General features: G+C 31.0%; 2 protein-coding genes across 4 annotated transcripts in view; one reads left to right on the top strand and one right to left on the bottom strand.

The window, feature by feature from the left end:
• Positions 1-11,309, bottom strand: part of Tdc1 (Tyrosine decarboxylase 1) — a 30,039-nt gene extending 18,730 nt beyond the window's left edge. For both annotated transcript variants that reach the window (XM_075310377.1, XM_075310378.1), the window contains exon 1: positions 10,843-11,309. In XM_075310377.1, the coding sequence (XP_075166492.1) occupies positions 10,843-10,972 (130 nt within the window). In that variant the 5' untranslated portion in view covers positions 10,973-11,309. The remainder of the gene's footprint in view (positions 1-10,842) is intronic.
• The window catches only part of Rpp25 (ribonuclease P protein subunit Rpp25), a 172,306-nt gene that overhangs the window by 17,775 nt on the left and 134,254 nt on the right, over positions 1-20,277 (top strand). The gene's annotated exons all lie outside the window — the stretch shown is intronic.

The raw sequence follows: 20,277 nt of genomic DNA, 5'->3' as shown, positions 1-20,277 counted from the left end.
ATATATTTTATGGGGTCTAAAATCAATATTTCTGGTAGGCACATTTTTTGGCAGATCAAATTTATTATACCCTAACCACTATGTGGTTTAGGGTAAAATGACTTTAAAACAATGTGTTGAAACATTTTATTAATTTTGAAGATTTTTTCAGAAATATTAAATCCATTTTGACTTCATTAAAACGAAATTTTCATTCATGTTAGGATACACATTTTTATGTCGAATCACTTAGCTATAAGGACAAACTGACTTCATTGAAAAGTTTAGAGACTTTTAGACAAGGAAAAAACTTTATATCAGAGAAATACGTCTTCTATTCTAAGCAAAATTCGTATTCGTATTTTAAGCATGTGAAATATTTCGCCTCCCGACAATATTCTTTGCGGTGCACCATCTACTATTTAATATGTGATAGAAACCAAATTTATGAAAATGGACCAAATTTAAAAATTAGAAATCTTTTGGACCAATTTTGGTCCGATCGGACCAAAACGGCAACGCTGATTGGAATTGAAAGTCTATACACAGAGTAGAAGTAACTACTCTCCGAAAGTTTTTTTTTTTTTTTTGTTTTGCAACAGACGTAGAGAAAAGGTTTTGTAATATTTGATGATTTGACTTAAAAATGGGTATCTTAACATGAAACAAAAAATTTATAGGCTAAGGTCAATTTGACTTTAATAATTCAGAAAAATTCTTTAAATTTAATGAAAATGTCTTTAAATTTGTTGTCTTTTTGCATATTGACTACAAAGCAAAAAATCGTTCAAATATAGGACATTTTTTTCAAAACTTTATTTTAAAGAAGTTTTTTACTTCAAACATAGCATAATTTCTACTGGAAGTCGAGTCCTAATTTGGAAAATAAAGTTGCCGTTAACTCGTTTTTAAAGGACTTTGATAGCATATGAAGAAAAAAAGCTGAGAAAGCGAAAAATTAAAATTTGCTTCCTAGAAGCAAGTACACAAAACCTAAATTTAAGAGAGAATTGTGTTTTAAAAGTGTCCTTGCTTGTATTCTCCGCTTCTTTGGCTCGGAATCAATACCAAATTTTTTAAAGTAAAGACAAAATCTTTGGAACCGGGTATGCTTTTTTTCAGTGTATGTTTGCAACAACCTCCATCGAAATCAGTCCGTGGTATACCTACGAATATTCTTACTCAGATCTAGTGTTACCTAATTTCGCTTTTTTCCACTTTATTGTAAAAATACATTTTCAAACAGCGTTTTTAAGAAATGTTCGTTCTCAAAAAAGTAGATAACATGCAATAATAAAATCAAGTTATTAGTTTTCAATGTGAGAAAAAATTAAAATAAATGTATATGCGCACATTTTTCAACCAAAATTGAAACTATCCATAATTTTAATTAAATTTTGAGAACTAATATCAGAAATAAGAGAATGCTAGGGTATAGTACAATAGTGAAGCAAATATGAATGTCCTTACACTGAAAAAACGCATGCCCGGTTCCAAAGATTTTGTCTTTACTTTAACAGTTTGGGTATTAATTCCGAGCCAAAGAAGCGGAGAATACAAGTAAGGATACTTTAAAGACGCAATTCTCTTTTAAATTTGCTTCTAGGAAGCAAATGCTAATTTTTAATTTTTTTAGATTTTTTTCGTCAGTTGTTATCAAAATCCTTTAAAAACGAGTTAACGACAATTTTATTTTCCATATTAAGACTCGACTTCCAGTAGAAATTATGCTATGTTTCAAGTAACAAGCGTCTTTAATATAAAGTGTTGAAAAACTTGTCTTATTTTTTAACGATTTTTTGCTTTGTAGGCAAGATGCAAAAAGGAAACAAATTTAAATACAATTTTATTAATTTTGAAGAATTTTTCTTAATTATTAAAGTCACGTTGACCTTACCTCAAAAATTTTATCTTTCATGTTATGATACACATTTTTAAGTAAAATCACTTTATTATAAGGACATTACAACTTCATTCAAAAGTTTATTGACTTTTGGACAAGGAAAAAAACTTTATTTTAGAGAAATGCGTCTTCCTTGTTAAGCAAAATTTGTATTCTTATTCTAAGGACATGAAATCTTTGACTTCACGACAATATTTTTTTTAGTGTAGAAAACTAAAAAATTAAATATAAATAAGATCGTTTAATTGCATTTATTTGGCGTTCATTACAAACATCTTTGTAGTAATACGGGATGAAATTGATCGAAAGTACTGTTGTTACTTTTACAACACATACTAGAGATATATTTTGACATTTGCCGTTTTTGAAAACAATTACTAAAAAAACACTTTGTGTTTTCCCCAATATACGTACGTACAAAAATACATATCGTATATTTTAAACGTTTACTCACACTACGCTAAGTACTAAGTAATTTCAAAGTTACACATTTCATTCAAGTAATATTTTATTCGGAGCGGAGCGGTTTTTCATTTGGAAACCGCTCCGCTCCCGCTCCGCTCCGGATTTTAGAAATGCCGCTCCCGCTCCGCTCCCGCTCCGGCAAAAAAAGGGCTTGCTCCGCTCCGCTCCTCGCTCCGCTCCGCTCCGCTCCGGATCCCTGGTTTTTATTATTCAACATAGTTCCCTTCAAGAGCGATACAACGATTATAATGACCTTCCAATTTTTTGATACCATTTTGGTAGTACTCCTTCGGTTTTGCCTCAAAATAGGCCTCAGTTTCGGCGATCACCTCTTCATTGCAGCCAATTTTTTCCCTGCGAGCATCCTTTTGAGGTCTGAGAAAAAGAAAAAGTCGCTGCACGCAGAGAAGAAACATGATTGTCACAATCATATTCGAAGAGCAAAATAATATGATAGGAGCTATTTTTGCGGCGACCATGTAACATTTTAACCTGCAACCATGTTGGCTCAGTGAACATGGTTCTAAGAAAAATATAATTGTCCTCATCTAAAATGTTATTATATTGATAAAAAGAATTTTGTTTGAATGAAAAGACAATGGTCACAATTTAAAATGTTGTGGTATTCATTAAAAATGTTTTTCTCCTAGTTAAAAGAACATGGTCCCAACCTTTATGAAAAAACTTTTTTCATCGTCGAAAAAAGGACGCCACTTGAGAAAAGAAAACACAAAATTAATTTTTTTTTGTTTGTTTTTATTTATTTATAAACTAATTCATTGTTTATTTGTATTTATAATGCCGTTCAAGCAAACATCATATATTTTTACACACTCTATTTTATTTCAATTTCAACAATAAGTAATTATTCCATATTTACATCGTGCTCATCAAATGTACAAACGCAGACATCATATAACTGCAAATAATAATAAATGATACCATATAGCAAAATGCAGAACAAAAAACAGGTACATTTTTTCAATTACACTTTCCTTTTTTTGTGGTCACATAAAACCACGTGCCACTTAAATAAATTAACACAAAAAATCCGTATTCTTCGTCCATTCCAAGAAACAATCAACACACGACTGACGCGCAAAATGAAAATCGTGTGTACCTGGTCAGGGTTTTATAAAATTCTTTTCGCTGCAAAAAAGTTAAAAAAATTAAATGGTCACGAAAAAAATGTAAATGGTTTTTATGGCCATGTAATGGTTCTAGGCATGTCTATACTCAACCTATAAAAATACTTTTTTCCCTGTAAAAAAGTAAAAAAATGGAATGGTCAGGAACATGATTTTCCCGACCATTTAATGGTTTCAAATTCTATCATTTAAATGATAAAACATGTTTGCGGCATTTGAGAACCATTCAAATGCTTATTGCCACCATACATTTTTCTCCGCTCGAAAACTATTTTTACAAAGACAAAATACATGGTTTTCGCGGCAATTACATGCTCTAGATAAGCATTAAATGGATGCGGCAACCATGTCCAAACATGGTTTTTCTGTGCGTGTGGGGGCCAGATCTGGAGAATACGGTGGGTGGGGAAGCAATTCGAAGCCCAATTCATGAATTTTTGCCATCGTTCTCAATGACTTGTGGCACGGTGCGTTGTCTTGGTGGAACAACACTTTTTTCTTCTTCATATGGGGCCATTTTGCCGCGATTTCGACCTTCAAACGCTCCAATAACGTCATATAATAGTCACTGTTGATGGTTTTTCCCTTCTCAAGATAATCGATAAAAATTATTCCATGCGCATCCCAAAAAACAGAGGCCATTACTTTGCCAGCGGAGTTTTGAGTCTTTCCACGCTTCGGAGATGGTTCATCGGTCGCTGTCCACTCAGCCGACTGTCGATTGGACTCAGGAGTGTAGTGATGGAGCCATGTTTCATCCATTGTCACATATCGATGGAAAAACTCGGGTGTATTACGAGTTAACAGCTGCAAACACCGCTCAGAATCATCAACACGTTGTTGTTTGTGGTCAAATGTGAGCTCGCGCGGCACCCATTTTGCACAGCTTCCGCATCTCCAAAAATTGATGAATGATATGACCAACACGTTCCTTTGAGGCCTCTGCTATATCGATCAACTTCATTTTACGGTCATTCAAAATCATTTTGTGGATTTTTTTGATGTTTTCGTCGGTAACCACCTCTTTCGGGCGTTCACTGCGTTCACCGTCCTCCGTGATCATTTCACCACGCTTGAATTTTGCATACCAATCAATTATTGTTGATTTCCCTGGGGCAGAGTCCGGAAACTCATTAACAAGCCAAGTTTTTGCTTCCACCGTATTTTTTCCCTTCAGAAAACAGTATTTTATCAAAACACGAAATTCCTTTTTTCCATTTTTTTCACAATAACAAAAGTTGCTTCACAAAAGATGCTCTATCTCACAAACTAATTGACTTACAGACGTCAAATTTTGACACGAATCATTTGAAGGTTGGTACTATATAAAAATAATATGCATTTAATACTAGCGACGCCATGTATGTGTCAGACCGGGGACTTATCAGCCAACCTGTTATAGCAAAGATAGAATGGAAATTGGATAAATCAGATCTGTATCCTAATTTTAATTGTATAGAGTTTATATGTAGAGTTAGATAACTCCCTGAAGATGTCTTTGGCACGGAATCACTAGCAAATTCCGTGGGAGAAGGCTATTATAATGACAAATGACCGGTGAGAGAAAATGTAGCTCCTATGTTTCTACAATGTATTTTTTTTTTAATAAAAATAATGGTACTTCAAAATGCAATGTTAAAGTAACATCTCGAGTAAAAATTGAAAGATCTGATTTGATACGATTAGATATGGGTACATCCGAAAAATGGCAGGATCTAGACATATCTAATTACTATGGAATTAGATCTGATCAGATCATAATATTGGCCTAGATCTAATGTCTTAGATATATTTATATCTATCCCTTGGATATCTGGGGCCAATTTTGAGATCTAATCAAATCTAATTAGACCCCCCAATTTTTACACGGGATATTAAAACTAATTATACGACCCCAGGTACCAATACGAACTCACAACTGTATAAGATTTTGAATAGGTATTAAATGGTTAGTGAATTTAGAAACATATGAATAATAAATATAACATTACCTATTAGTCAACTTTATATTAAGCAAATAACGCAGTACCAATCTACCAGATAGTGTTCGAAAAAAAATAATAATTTCTTCATTAATTTCCGTTTCACCTTAATCCTTGGAATGTTTTTCATGACCACCATTAATTTCACCAAAGTCATAAATTTATTTAATGTTTAAACGTAGGTTGGTATTTTATTTTGAATAGAATTTTTGCCTAAATCTTCTTGTATTATCTGAAATTTCTCTCTGGCCGATCATTAAATTTATTACAAATTTCAAAAAAAGAAAAGAAAATAAGAAAACAATATTTTTTCCAATCGCAAAAATCACAAAAACTACAAACAATTGCAGAAAACGCAAGGAAATTTTCTTAATGGTCCATGGAATTTTTTTTTCGAATACAATGTCCAAATGAATACTTTCCGATCAAGATATTAAATTAGACAGAACAAACTTTGGCTAGCTATAAATTAACTGTAAAATGAGTATAATTATGAAAACCAATCGAGTTTTGTTTATAAACAATAGCATGCAATGATGATGTTGATGATATTATAGAACCGGGCGGAATTTTCAGGTATATAAATAAACAATCTGCTTATAATAAACTTCTGCGGAATTTGTTTTTCTTGTAAGTAAAACAATAGATGTTAACATAATGCTTTATTCTTATACGATTTGAAATTGATGAAGTGAAATTATTTATTATATCGTGTGGGTCCTGCGACATGAGTTTATTCACATAAGTCTATTTGTTTCCGCATGGTCTCTTCTGAAGGAGAAACCATGAATAACAGACACGTTGGCTGATAAGTCCCCGGTCTCACAAAGAAAACACATTTTTTTGTCAAAATTCGTTTTTATTATTCAACATAGTTTAGATCGAAAACCTTAGTTGTTAGTACCTTCATTTTTTTGTATTTATTTTCATAATTTATTATGATTTTAAATAAACTAATAATAATAATAATATTCAACATAGTTCCCTTCAAGAGCGATACAACGTTTATAACGTTTTTTTATACCATTTTGGTAGTACTCCTTCGGTTTTGCCTCAAAATAGGCCTCAGTTTCGGCGATCACCTCTTCATTGCAGCCAAATTGTTTCCCTTCGAGCATCCTTTTGAGGTCTGAGAACAAGAAAAAGCCGCTGGGGGCCAGATCTGGAGAATACGGTGGGTGGGAAAGCAATTCGAAGCCCAATTCATGAATTTTTGCCATCGTTCTCAATGACTTGTGGCACGGTGCGTTGTCTTGGTAGAACAACACTTTTTTCTTCTTCATATGGGGCCGTTTTGTCGCGATTTCGACCTTCAAACGCTCCAATAACGCCATATAATAGTTACTGTTGATGGTTTTTCCCTTCTCAAGATAATCGATAAAAATTATTCCATGCGCATCCCAAAAAACAGAGGCCATTACTTTGCCAGCGGACTTTTGAGTCTTTCCACGCTTCGGAGAGGGTTCACCGGTCGCTGTCCACTGAGCCGACTGTCGATTGGACTCAGGAGTGTAGTGATGGAGCCACGTTTCATCCATTGTCACATATCGACGGAAAAACTCGGGTGTATTACGAATTAACAGCTGCAAACACCGCTCAGAATCATCAACACGTTTTTTTTTTTTGGTCAAATGTGAGCTCGCGCGGCACCCATTTTGCACAGAGCTTCCGCATATCCAAATATTGATGAATGATATGACCAACACGTTCCTTCAATATCTTTAAGGCCTCTGCTATCTCGATCAACTTCATTTTACGGTTCATTCAAAATCATTTTGTGGATTTTTTTTATGTTTTCGTCGGTATCCACCTCTTTCAGGAGTCCACTGCGTTCACCGTCCTCCGTGCTCATTTCACCACGCTTGAATTTTGCATACACTCAAAAAAAGTTTACTTGGATCCAAAGATTTTGACCTTCCTTTAAGGATTTTGGATTGATTCCGAGCCAAAGATGCGGCTTCTTTAAAATAAAAACATTTTTACGGACCTCCCTGGCTTTAAATCTAGGATCGATAGAATTAAAATTGGATACAGATCTCATTCAACGAATGTTTATTTATTCTCTGTTTGCGATATATTAATAAAGGTATTCATTTACAAACAAATTCCACTTTCAAAATCCAAATTATGCCAAGTACTTCAAAGTTAAAACTGTTTCTTAATGCTAAAAAAAAACTTTAAACCAAAGATGCAAATCCTTAATATAAGTCTTAGCCTATATTTGAAGCGTTTTTATCTTAAATTTAAAAATTCAATATGTCAGTTGAATTAAAGACGATTTCTTTAAGTTAAAAATGTTTTTCTTTGTTTTAAGGAACATTTGCCTTACTTCAAAGATCTACAACTTCAACAGAGGGACACAAAATTTCAAGATTTATGTCGTAAATTTAATGAAAAAAATTATAAACTTTCTTTAATTAAAATGTCATTATTTTAAAGAAGTTTGTCCTTAGCATTGCGTAAATTTCGAGTCCTAAAACTTAAGTTGCATAATCTTCAATATTAGGTCAATATTTGTTTCAGTGTACCAATCAATTATTGTTGATTTCTCTGGGGCAGAGTCCGGAAACTCATTATCAAGCCAAGTTTTTGCTTCCACCGTATTTTTTCCCTTCAGAAAACAGTATTTTATCAAAACACGAAAATTACTTTTTCCCATTTTTTTTTACAATAACAAAAGTTGCGTCACAAAAGACGCTCTATCTCACCAACTAATTGACTTACAGATGTCAAATTTTGACACGAATCATTTGAAGGTTGGTACTATATAAAAATAATATGCATTTAATACTAGCGACGTCATGGACCTAGCTGGCAAAAAAATTTGAGAAATTGCATCGGCGACAAATCGACACCGCACTACGATTAGCAATTAAAAAAAACGCACAAACTATGATTGTGCTAAACGCAGTGGGCGCATTCCAACCGTTGACCAAAGGACAAAGCGACATATTCGCCAATTTGCTGCCAATGAAAATTTGAGCTGCAGAGAAATAAAAGTAGAATTGGGTCTGAATGTGACTAGACAACGAATTCAGCAAATTATCAAACACGATATAGGACTAAAATACGAAAATAATATTCCTAAACCGCGGTTAACACAACACCATAAAAATGCTCGTATATCTTTTGCTGTAAAATACAAGTTTTGGGATGATGAGCTCGAAACGGTTATATTTCGCGACCTTAGAATGACAAGGTTCTAAGTGTACACTAAATCCCTATTCACTTAGAACCTTGTCATTCTAAGGTCGCGATTTAGCGATGAAAAGAAATTCAATTTGGATGGTCCTTATGGCCATCACAAATATTGGCGAGATTCCCGGTACCCTCGCCAAACTTGCTATAAACGCACCCAGGTGGATCTTTATGGCATGAACAGCTTCCGGATTCTCGGAATGAAAAACCGGCCATCGATTTTATTAGCTATATATATATATATATATATATATATATATATATATATATATATATATATATATATATATATATATATATATATATATATATATATATATATATATATATATATATATATATATATATATATATATATATATATATATATATATATATATATATATATATATATATATATATATATATATATATATATATATATATATATATATATATATATATATATATATATATATATATATATATATATATATATATATATATATATATATATATATATATATATATATATATATATATATATATATATATATATATATATACATATATATATATATATATATATATATATATATATATACATATATATATATGTATATATATATATATATATATATATATATATATATATATATATATATATATATATATATATATATATATATATATATATATATATATATATATATATATATATATATATATATATATATATATATATATATATATATATATATATATATATATATATATATATATATATTTGAATTTTATACTATTTTATTTTTTAATTTTAATTTCTTGTATAAATGGCGTCGAATGTATTTATTGTTAGAACTATTTCCAAAACTTAAAAACTCTCGGCACAAAAAGAGCTTCCAAAAAAATAGTTTGGATCCGTGCAAAATTCGATCATCTCCAATGAAGTTTACATGGGCTTGTCATAGGACGGAATTACTCCATTTTTGAATCCTTTCCATTGCTTTAGAAGTTGTGCCTTGGAAGTTCATTTGGATGGCGAAATTTAAAAAGGCTTAAAAACAATTTTTTTCCTCCATTTTAATTTTTTATTTTTATCAGTATTTTTTGTCACACGTTTATTTTCTTATTATTTAATTTTTACAAATTGAAAAACTTCTTCGCTTCCACCGGGGGTTTAACATGGGTCTGTTGGCACCGTAACAGAACGCTAACACACTCTGGTTGAACACGATGTATCAAAACGTCTATTCAAATGTTTGTGATATGAACCAAATATGACACCATGACATGACATTCTAACTACTTCCTGAGATGTTTTCCACTATTATGATTGAAAAAGTAAAGAACGATGGTTCAAATCTCACTAGCGGCAATTTTTAATCAAATATTTTTCTAAAAAAATATCTTTTTACGTTATATATACATTGTCTTTATTTTGTTATTTTCGGCATGTATTAAAAATCAAACAAAAATTAAAAATTCTCGTAATTTGCAAAACCTCTAGGTCACTTAGACTATTCAGTCCATTGTGATTGCAAAACCTTTTGAAAAGAACTTCCATGGAAGTGGAAATATTAAACGGTACAGGTTCAAATCCCATTGATTTTCGATTGTTTTGTGAAATTTAATTGTCCAAAACTTAAATTTTCCATATTTTTGTCCAAAAGGACTGCATCGAATGTTGAAAAAAAAAATCGATGGGGATTCCGCGATGTGCTTTAAAAGAAATGTTTGTGGGACAACTTCCAATTTTTTTGCTGGGTGAGTAACATTATAACAAACGAAAATTAAAATAAAAATAAAATATTAAAATTCGAACCGGTCGAATGTCAAAAAGTATTCTTGAAGACACGATTTCGATTTATTTTTTATTTAAAGAATTTTAGTTTTATTTTAGCTGTATAAACCACAAGACAATTTAACATATATATTTGTCACATTTAAGCATACTCCATACTCTGCATCAAGAAGATGTCCAATAGTGTTGTTCCAAGGTCCACCAATTTTTAATTTAAAGCGATTAGGTCAATTTTTTGAAGCATTTTTTAATGCTGTCTAAATTGCATATGCACAATTATTCATATTATTATTTTCTTAAGTTCACTATACAGCCATTTTTTTATATTTATTTAGTTTTCCTTTTTTATATATATTTAGTTTGTTTCCTTTTTCGATTTCATACCTGGCAACAATTGTTTTAAATAGCCGGGATCCAAAGTTGGCGCCACATCACGTTCTTCAATATTTTTTGCATAATTGCAAATATAATCGATCATTTCTTTGCCATGCTTTCGAAAATCTTCCACATTCATTTTGATTTTTGTTTATTATCTTTTTGGTCGATTGATTTGTTTAGATGTTTTGAGTGACACTTTTCTTGTGTTTTTTTAAAGAAATAATTTATAAAAAATTATTATGTTTTTTTTCACAGCGGTGTATTATATCACTTGGCATACAATTAAATAATCTTTATCTTAATAATATTTTAAAATTATTTTTTTCACTTTTTACTTTGGTATTTGTTTTGCTTGTTCCCTTAACTTTATATTTCTACGTTTGCTCGAATGAAGGTTTATTCTATGATTTCGTTTCGTTTGTATCGAGATATTTAGATACGACTATTACTTCCGACTTTTCTTAGATGAATGATCATTGCTCGGTGGTAGTCAAAAGTTTTATATTAAATCTCTGCTAACGGAGAATTTGTTATGTTGAAAAGAGAATCGAGAAACGCCAGGAGAGTAGCAATGAAATGAGAGTGCAAAATTTTAAGTTGCCCTAACACTCGAACATACATTATACAGTGAGTGTGAAAAGTGGGTATGTAGAATTGTTATGATTACAATCAAATTTAATTGAAATATTGGTTGTGTCCTCCTTGCAGATATTTGTATACAATAAAAATATTCGACAGTGAAAAAATATAATATTAAAATCAAAAGTAAATCAAAAAGAAGTAAAAGTGGCACAGCATGGCAAAAAATTTGGGCAACATTGTGAAAAGTATCACATTTAGTGGCACAACAAAAAGGTGACACAAAAGTATGACCGCTTGAAAAAAAGTGGAAAATTTGCCACAAAAGTGGAACAACGGTAACATTGCTTGGAACGATTGAGCTCAGATTGTTCGACATATTGTCTTAAATATGTCAAAATGCTAATAGCGGCAGTATTTCGGATAATATCTGTCGCCTAGACAATTCCGTCCATTGTGATAACACAGGTGGTGACTAAGGACTAAGTGAAGCCTGTATCCCACAAAAGCCAAATTAATTCTATTTTAGTTCATGGAATTATTATGTTTCGAGAAAGTTTCCTTGACTTTAATAATTTTTTGCGTACGTTTGAAAAATGAAGTAATGTTATATTTTATATTATGGCGTGCTTGTGTATCTCAGGTGCATTCAGCAAGACAGGAACAAATTCCCTTAATGTCATACTGCATCTATTGCCTTTAGATATTTTGACCAAACAATCAGCTGCAACAACGGCTTTGCGGTTGCGTGAGCTATCGCAGTGGTTGGGAAAAAGTTACGGTCACAGTTCGGTCCTCAAAATAATGCCAGATGTGCCTAACGAGGTGGATTACACTTTGGCGAGACCACTTTTTGACAAAAAGTTTGAGACTCTAATTCCCAACAGTGAGGCGTGGTGTACACGGACCCCTGGGAATAAAAGATATATGGATTTCTACACTGATGGCTCCAAATTGGATGGACAAGTGGGTTTCGGAGTATATTCTAAAGATCTGGAACTTCGAATAGCGAAAAGATTACCTGATCACTGTAGTGTTTTTCAAGCTGAAATATTAGCAATAAGAGAAGTGGTGAATTGGCTGAGAAGTAATGCTCCAAGCAATATTGGCATTAATAACATATATACTCAGACAGTCAACCTGCAATAAAATCTTTGGACTCTGTGTTCCTCAACTCGAAAACGGCCATCGGCTGCCGCAAATCTCTCAATGAGATGGCTGAGCAGCACAATATTTACCTAATATGGGTGCCTTGCCATAGGAACATACCGGGGAACTGCGAAGCAAATGAGCTAGCAAGGCTAGGAACTACCTTACATATTCCAGGGGAACTAGAATCTGTTGGTATGCCTCTGGCTACCTGCAAGCTCTTACTGCGTGAGAAGGCTGTCATGATGGCAAATGTTCGATGGGAGAATTGGGGTTGTAACGACGCCAAGCAAATATGGCCCCATTTAAACTTAAACCGCACACTAGATATGCTAGTGTTCTCGAGACGCCAGATATCACTCCTGATAACTGCTATAACGGGTCGCTGCCTGATAGACGATTTTGCAAAAACTATTGGCGCGAAGTATAATGACTATTGTATGAGCTGTCATGATGCGGAGGAAAAGGAATCAATAAAACACCTCTTGTGTGAGTGTCCTGCATTTTGTGTAAGGCGTAAGCAAATTTTAGGGGCATATAGCTTCAGATTACTGGCGGACCTGGTAAACGTTAACTTAAGCAGTCTGCTAATGTTTTTGGAACAATCTGGTTGGTTCAACAGAAGAAAGTAATCGAGAAGGTTCAACCGTTAAAACTAGAAGTGCACATATGTAATAGGTACTTTTGGTATCACAATGGACTGAATAGTCTAAGTGAGCATGAAACTTAATCGGGCTGCCACTTTAACCTAACCTAACCTTATATTTTATATATATTTATATATATACTATTTTTTATATATTTACTAAATTCGTGTCTCCCACCGAATAGTTCAGAATTTCTCAAAATTTATAAATTTTATCAATAACGCACCCATCTTGAACTTCGTATGACACACTCAAAAAAAGTTTACTTGAATCCAAAGATTTTGGCCTCTCTTTAGGGATTTTGGTGTTGATTCCGAGCCAAAGATGCGGCTTCTTTAAAATAAGTAAATTTTTTAGCGACCTGTCTGGCTTTGAATATAGGATCTATAAAATTAAAACTAGGATACAGATCTCATTTATCGAATTTTCATTCTATTTTCCCGGTATATTAATAAAGCGTACAAACAAATGTCAGTTTAAAAATTCAAATTATAATGGATACTTCAGAGTAACAAATATTTTCTTAGTTCCAAAAACACTTTAAACCATAGACGCTAACTCCTCAAAGTAAGTCTCAGCATATATTTGAAGTGTTTTTATCTTAAATCCAAAGATTCAATATTCCAGTTAATTTAAGGACGATTTCTTTTATCTTAAACCTAAAGATTCAATATTTCAATTAATCTAAGGACCATTTCTTTAAATCAAAAATGTGTTTCTTTACTTTAAGGAAAATTTGCCTTAGTTTGAAGACATGCGACTTTAACGAAGGAACGCCGATTTTAAAAATGTTTAGATTTAATGAAAAAAAATTGAAGCAAAGATTATAAACTTTCATTTAATTAAAATTACATTATTTTAAAGAAATTTGTCCTTAATAATGTGTAAATTGCTCATCCTAAAATTGAGGTTGCATAGTCTTTAATACCACGTAAATATTTTTTTCAGTGTACTAAAGAAATTTTTGCAATTTTGAAATCCAATTTGCTCCTTCAAATTATGAAATTTTCCTTTGCAAGTGAAAAAATTAATTACGTCTAATAAAATTTCTTGAATTTTTCGAGAAAGATTTACATATTTTTGTGAAATCGTGTTTGTACACAGAAAAAAATTTCACGAAAAAATTTCCAATGAATGTCTTAATTGAATTCAAAAATCAATCAAAAATAATAATAGTATCAATTAATTTTTTAATTGATACTATCATATCTGTGATTGAAGGCGTTTCAATTAAGAAATTACTGGGATCAATTAATTTCGTGATTGAATCAGATTTTTTTTGTGTGTAAGACATCTTATTAATTTTTTTTTAATTAACCAAAATTTTCCTTCTAGTTGGGTTGACTGTTTTTTGAGTGCCGATGGGATGATTAGTTAACCACAGCGATAATTTCCACGATTCTTAGATTCTTGAAGAACTATTTTTTCTTCTATAAAAAAAAACAATTCCAAAAATTTCCACTTCCTTTTTTGAATATTCTAAGAAAATCTAATAGATTTTCGATTATTTAAATAACATACCATGGACGTTTTTATTTTTCATGCAAGTTCATTCAATACTGGTATATATGCGGTAGAAAAACGTGATGGTTTCCATTGCGTGTCGTATTTTATTAGCATAACTTGTGAGTATACTCGAAAATGATAATAGCGTACGGTGAACGTTTTAATTAACATGTAAGAAACAATCTTTGGTCTGTTATAAATAAAAGTTTGAAATTTAGTTATAATGGAGGGGAGCCACTATTCAATTGAAACTAAAAACAAGTAAATACGGCTGAAAGTTCGTTCATGCTGAATCTTGTGTAATCTCAATCATGGAATGCGTACAAAGTTCTACTAAAGACGATGTCATCCATAATCGCATTACTTGGGTTGTGGCAACAGTTGCAGATGACAAGGTCTCTTAAGCCTTCTTAAAATTGTCTACTAAATTGTAACTTAGTCCATATGTTAAATAAAAAATTGATATGATATGAAACAATTTTTTTATGATAATTAGAAGTACAAATTCAACGCGACCAGAAGTGAAATATTTGGGTTCATTTTATATTGGGGGGATATGGACAAATTTTCAACTCTGAAGTTAGGTTTTGTATAGCCTCCATCCATATAAATTATGAAGAGATTATTGTTATAAAGCATATACTTACATAGCGTACCAAATTTCAAACGGATTGGATGAAAAATTACTCCTCCAAGAGGCTCCACATGTCACATCTGGGGATCAGTTTATATATAGGGGCTATATATAATTATTTGAACTAGTTTTTGCACGATAGTTGGAGTGCATACCAGAGAGTATTAAGATAACAAGAGAACGAAACTGTCAAGCGAAGCTGCGACAGTAGGTGGCAGTCATGAGGAAATTTATCTAATGTCATAAAGTTTTTGTCGGCGCTTCTCTCAAATAACATATCATACAGTTTGCGTCGGCGTCACCCAGTTCAGTTCTCTGCCGGCCTTATGAAACGTAAGAAAAATAGGATTTAGAACCTACTTTGTAGTAACAAATGTTCTTTTATATAAATCTTTTCATTCTATTAATTTTTTTGGCAGACAATTTGAAATTATAACTGCCGATGCCTTATCAAAACAGCGCATCGACCGCAACGTCGGTTATACCAAAGCTGCAGGCATTCTGCGACATCTATAGAGTTGACATTTGTTGTTATTGTAGAAGAGAAATTTTCGTCCTCTTGTTTTCTTAATACTCTCTGTGCATCACTTGCCAGATCGGATGAAATTTGCTCCTTCCAGTGGATCGGGAAGCATTGTTGCTACTCGAGCCAAAAATAATCTACTACATTTTGGAGAATTTTTTTTTACCAAAAAACTACCAAACAAAAACATCTTATTTTGTAAACTATTATTTCTATAGAAAATTTTGTCAAAATTTTATTTTTATAGAAAATTTTGACAAAATTTTATTTCTATAGAATATTTTGTCAAATTTTATTTCTATAAAAAATGTTGTCAAAATTTTATTTCTATAGAAAATTTTATTTCTATAGACAATTTTGTCAAAATTTTATTTCTCTGCATAATATAACTACCAAACAAAAAATTTTTATTTTTAAAAATATTATTTCTATAGAAAAATTTTGATCGAATTCGATAGGCACAACCAACCTTATAAAACCTTTGTAACTGTCATTTAGTAGTCAGCACTTTCGTTTGGTACTCACAGCCGAATTCCTTTGAATATAGAAAATTTTGTCAAAATTTTATTTTTATAGAAAATTTTGACAAAATTTTATTTCTATAGAAAATTTTGACAAAATATATCAAAATTGTATTTCAATAGAAAATTTTGTCAAATTTTATTGCTAAAAAAATTTTGTCAAAATTTTATTTCTATAGAAAATTTTGTCAAATTTTATTGCTAAAAAAATTTTGTCAAAATTTTATTTCTATAGAAAATTTTGTCAAATTTTTTTCTATAAACAATTTTGTCAAAATTTTATTTCTCTGCATAATAAAACTACCAAACAAAAAAGCTTATTTTTAAAAATATTATTTCTATAGAAAATTTTTCATTTTGTAAAAATTTTATTTCTATAGAAAATTTTGTTCAAATTTTATTTCCATAGAAAATTTTGTCCAAATTTTATTTCTACAGAAAATGTTAAACTATGTTTAACGAAAATATAATTATAATATACACCTGATATAAAACACCTAAAAACATGAATTGTATTTAAATGAATTTTCTGAATGAAATTTAAATTTGCATTACTTTTCCTATATAAGAAAATCTGTTTCTTATAAAAATGTAACTATAAAGCAATTATTTTATACACTATGGGAACTCTTTTTTCGCGCAAGTGGATAAAAAATTTCCCATATATGAGAAAACTACTCAAATTACATCGCTTACCGCTGAATGTAATCAATCATGGCTTCCCCATACTATGCTTACCAATATATAGCCATTCCCATAAAAGAGAGTCTAGCGGTAAGACATCCTAAGCGACAAACAAAACCCAACTTGGAATTCTTAAAAACAGTCCTATATCGTAAACCTCACAGGATTGTACAGAAAATATTCTCAAAATTTTATTTCTATAGAAAATTTTGTCAAAATTTTATTTCTATAGAAAATGTTCTCAAAATTTTATTTCTATAGAAAATTTTGTCAAAATTTTATTTCTTTATAAACTTTTGTCAATATTTAATTTCTATAGAAACTTTTGTCAATATTTAAGTTCTATAGAAAATTTTGTCAAAATTTTATTGCTATAGAAAATTTTGTCAAAATTTTATTTCTATAGAAAATTTTGTCAAAATTTTATTTCTATACAAAGTTTTGTCAAAATTTTATTTCTATAGAAAATTTTGTCAAAATTTTATTTTTATAAAAAATTTTGTCAAAATTTTATTTCTATACTCAAAAAAAAGTGAACTTGTCAAAATTTTATTTCTATAAAAAATTTTGTCAAAATTGTATTTCTATAGAAAATTTTGTCAAAATTTTATTTCTATAGAAAATTTTGTCAAAATTTTATTTCTATAGAAAATTTTGTCAAAATTTTATTTCTATAGAAAATTTTGTCCAAATTTTATTTCTATAGAGAATTTTGACAAAATTTTATTTGTATAGAAAATTTTGTCAAAATTTTATTTCTATAGAAAATTTTGTCAAAATATTATTTCTATAGAAAATTTTGTCAAAATTTTATTTCTATAGAAAATTTTGTCAAAATTTTATTTCTATCGAAAAATTTGTCAAAATTTTATTTCTACACTCAAAAAAAAAAAAGAAAAAAGTGAACCCTCTATTTCACTAAAGCCAATTTATCTTTATTTTAGTTCATGGAATTATTATGTTTGGAGAATGTTTCCTTTACTCTAATAATTTTTTGAGTACGTTAGTTAAATTAACTAAAACTGAGGAAAAATATATACACAAATGAAGCATAAAGATTAACTAAATTCGTGTCTTCCAGAAAATAGTTCAGTATTTCTTTAAATTTGCAAATTTTACTACAAATATGTTCATCATGAACTTCGGATGTCACTAAAGACATTCTTGCAATTTTGAACTCCAATTTTTTCCTTCAAACTACCAATTTTTCTTTAACAAGTGAAAAAACTTAATTATGTCTAATAAATTTTCTTGAAATTGTCGAAAAATATTTACTTATTTTAATGACATCGGCGGGATACCAGCGTTTGTAATACTGCTTATTTAAAATTTTCTAAAAATGTTCAAAATTTTATAAAATTAACCGAAAGTGTCTTCCTGGTGATTTCACTGTTTTTTCAGTGTATAGAAAATTTTGTCAAAATTTTATTTCTATCCAAAATTTTGTCAAAATTTTATTTCTATAGAAAATTTTGTCAAAATTTTATTTCTATCGAAAATTTTGTCAAAGTTTTATGTCTATAGAAAATTTTGACAAAGTTTTATTTCTATAGAAAATTTCTGTCAAAATTTGTCAAAAGTTTATTTCATAGAAAATTTTGCCAAAAGTTTATTTCATAGAAAATTTTGCCAAAATTTTATTTCTATAAAAATTTTTGTCAACATTTTTTCAATTGACTTTTTAATTCTGATCAGCTTTTTAGTTGTTAGAAAGGAGTGGTGAATGTTAGATCCCTTACGCCTGTCAATGAAAAATTTCGAACAGCTTTAAATTCGGTTGGGCGTACCTTCGACTAACAATTCGAAGATCGGGTTAAAGAAATTATACATATAAAGGGTGATTTGTTAAGAGCTTGATAACTTTTTTAAAAAAAAAAAACGCATAAAATTTGCAAAATCTCATCGGTTCTTTATTTGAAACGTTAGATTGGTCCATGACATTTACTTTTTGAAGATAATTTCATTTAAATGTTGACCGCGGCTGCGTCTTAGGTGGTCCATTCGGAAAGTCCAATTTTGGGCAACTTTTTCGAGCATTTCGGCCGGAATAGCCCGAATTTCTTCGGAAATGTTGTCTTCCAAAGCTGGAATAGTTGCTGGCTTATTTCTGTAGACTTTAGACTTGACGTAGCCCCACAAAAAATAGTCTAAAGGCGTCAAATCGCATGATCTTGGTGGCCAACTTACCGGTCCATTTCTTGAGATGAATTGTTCTCCGAAGTTTTCCCTCAAAATGGCCATAGAATCGCGAGCTGTGTGGCATGTAGCGCCATCTTGTTGAAACCACATGTCAACCAAGTTCAGTTCTTCCATTTTTGGCAACAAAAAGTTTGTTAGCATCGAACGATAGCGATCGCCATTCACCGTAACGTTGCGTCCAACAGCATCTTTGAAAAAATACGGTCCAATGATTCCACCAGCGTACAAACCACACCAAACAGTGCATTTTTCGGGATGCATGGGCAGTTCTTGAACGGCTTCTGGTTGCTCTTCACTCCAAATGCGGCAATTTTGCTTATTTACGTAGCCATTCAACCAGAAATGAGCCTCATCGCTGAACAAAATTTGTCGATAAAAAAGCGGATTTTCTGCCAACTTTTCTAGGGCCCATTCACTGAAAATTCGACGTTGTGGCTCGTTAGTAAGTCTATTCATGATGAAATGTCAAAGCATACTGAGCATCTTTCTCTTTGACACCATGTCTGAAATCCCACGTGATCTGTCAAATACTAATGCATGAAAATCCTAACCTCAAAAGAATCACCCTTTATCTACAATAAAGCCTTGTTTCAGGCGCAGATCATTTGTGGGTCTTATAATTCTATGTATACATTTTTCTTCAGTGTTCACCAATTGTGATCTATGGATTCATGTTTAGTATGGGTTTTTACTTTTTCGTGAGTTTCACGTAATTTTATCTACTACATACTTTTCTTTTTTCTTTAACACATTTAAGTCGCCGATATGCAAATGACTAATTTTGCATCAGAGAAAATAGCAAACTATTTTCAGAACTATGCATCCTGTTCCTCTCCAATGAACGTCGTCTATTCCTTAACTGAGTCATCGACATACATAGTTTAGTTGGGCTCATTGAACTCGTCACAACCTGTAGGTTTGGTCCATTCGTATAAAATGGGTAAATAAATAATTTATATATGCAAATTCATAACGGAAGAAAGTTTAAAAATAAATATT

This window comes from Haematobia irritans, chromosome 5, assembly GCF_050003625.1.
Source record: "Haematobia irritans isolate KBUSLIRL chromosome 5, ASM5000362v1, whole genome shotgun sequence".
NCBI lineage: Eukaryota > Metazoa > Arthropoda > Insecta > Diptera > Muscidae > Haematobia > Haematobia irritans.
Note: the sequence above shows the minus strand (reverse complement) of the source record. Positions and strands in the feature narration are given on the sequence as shown.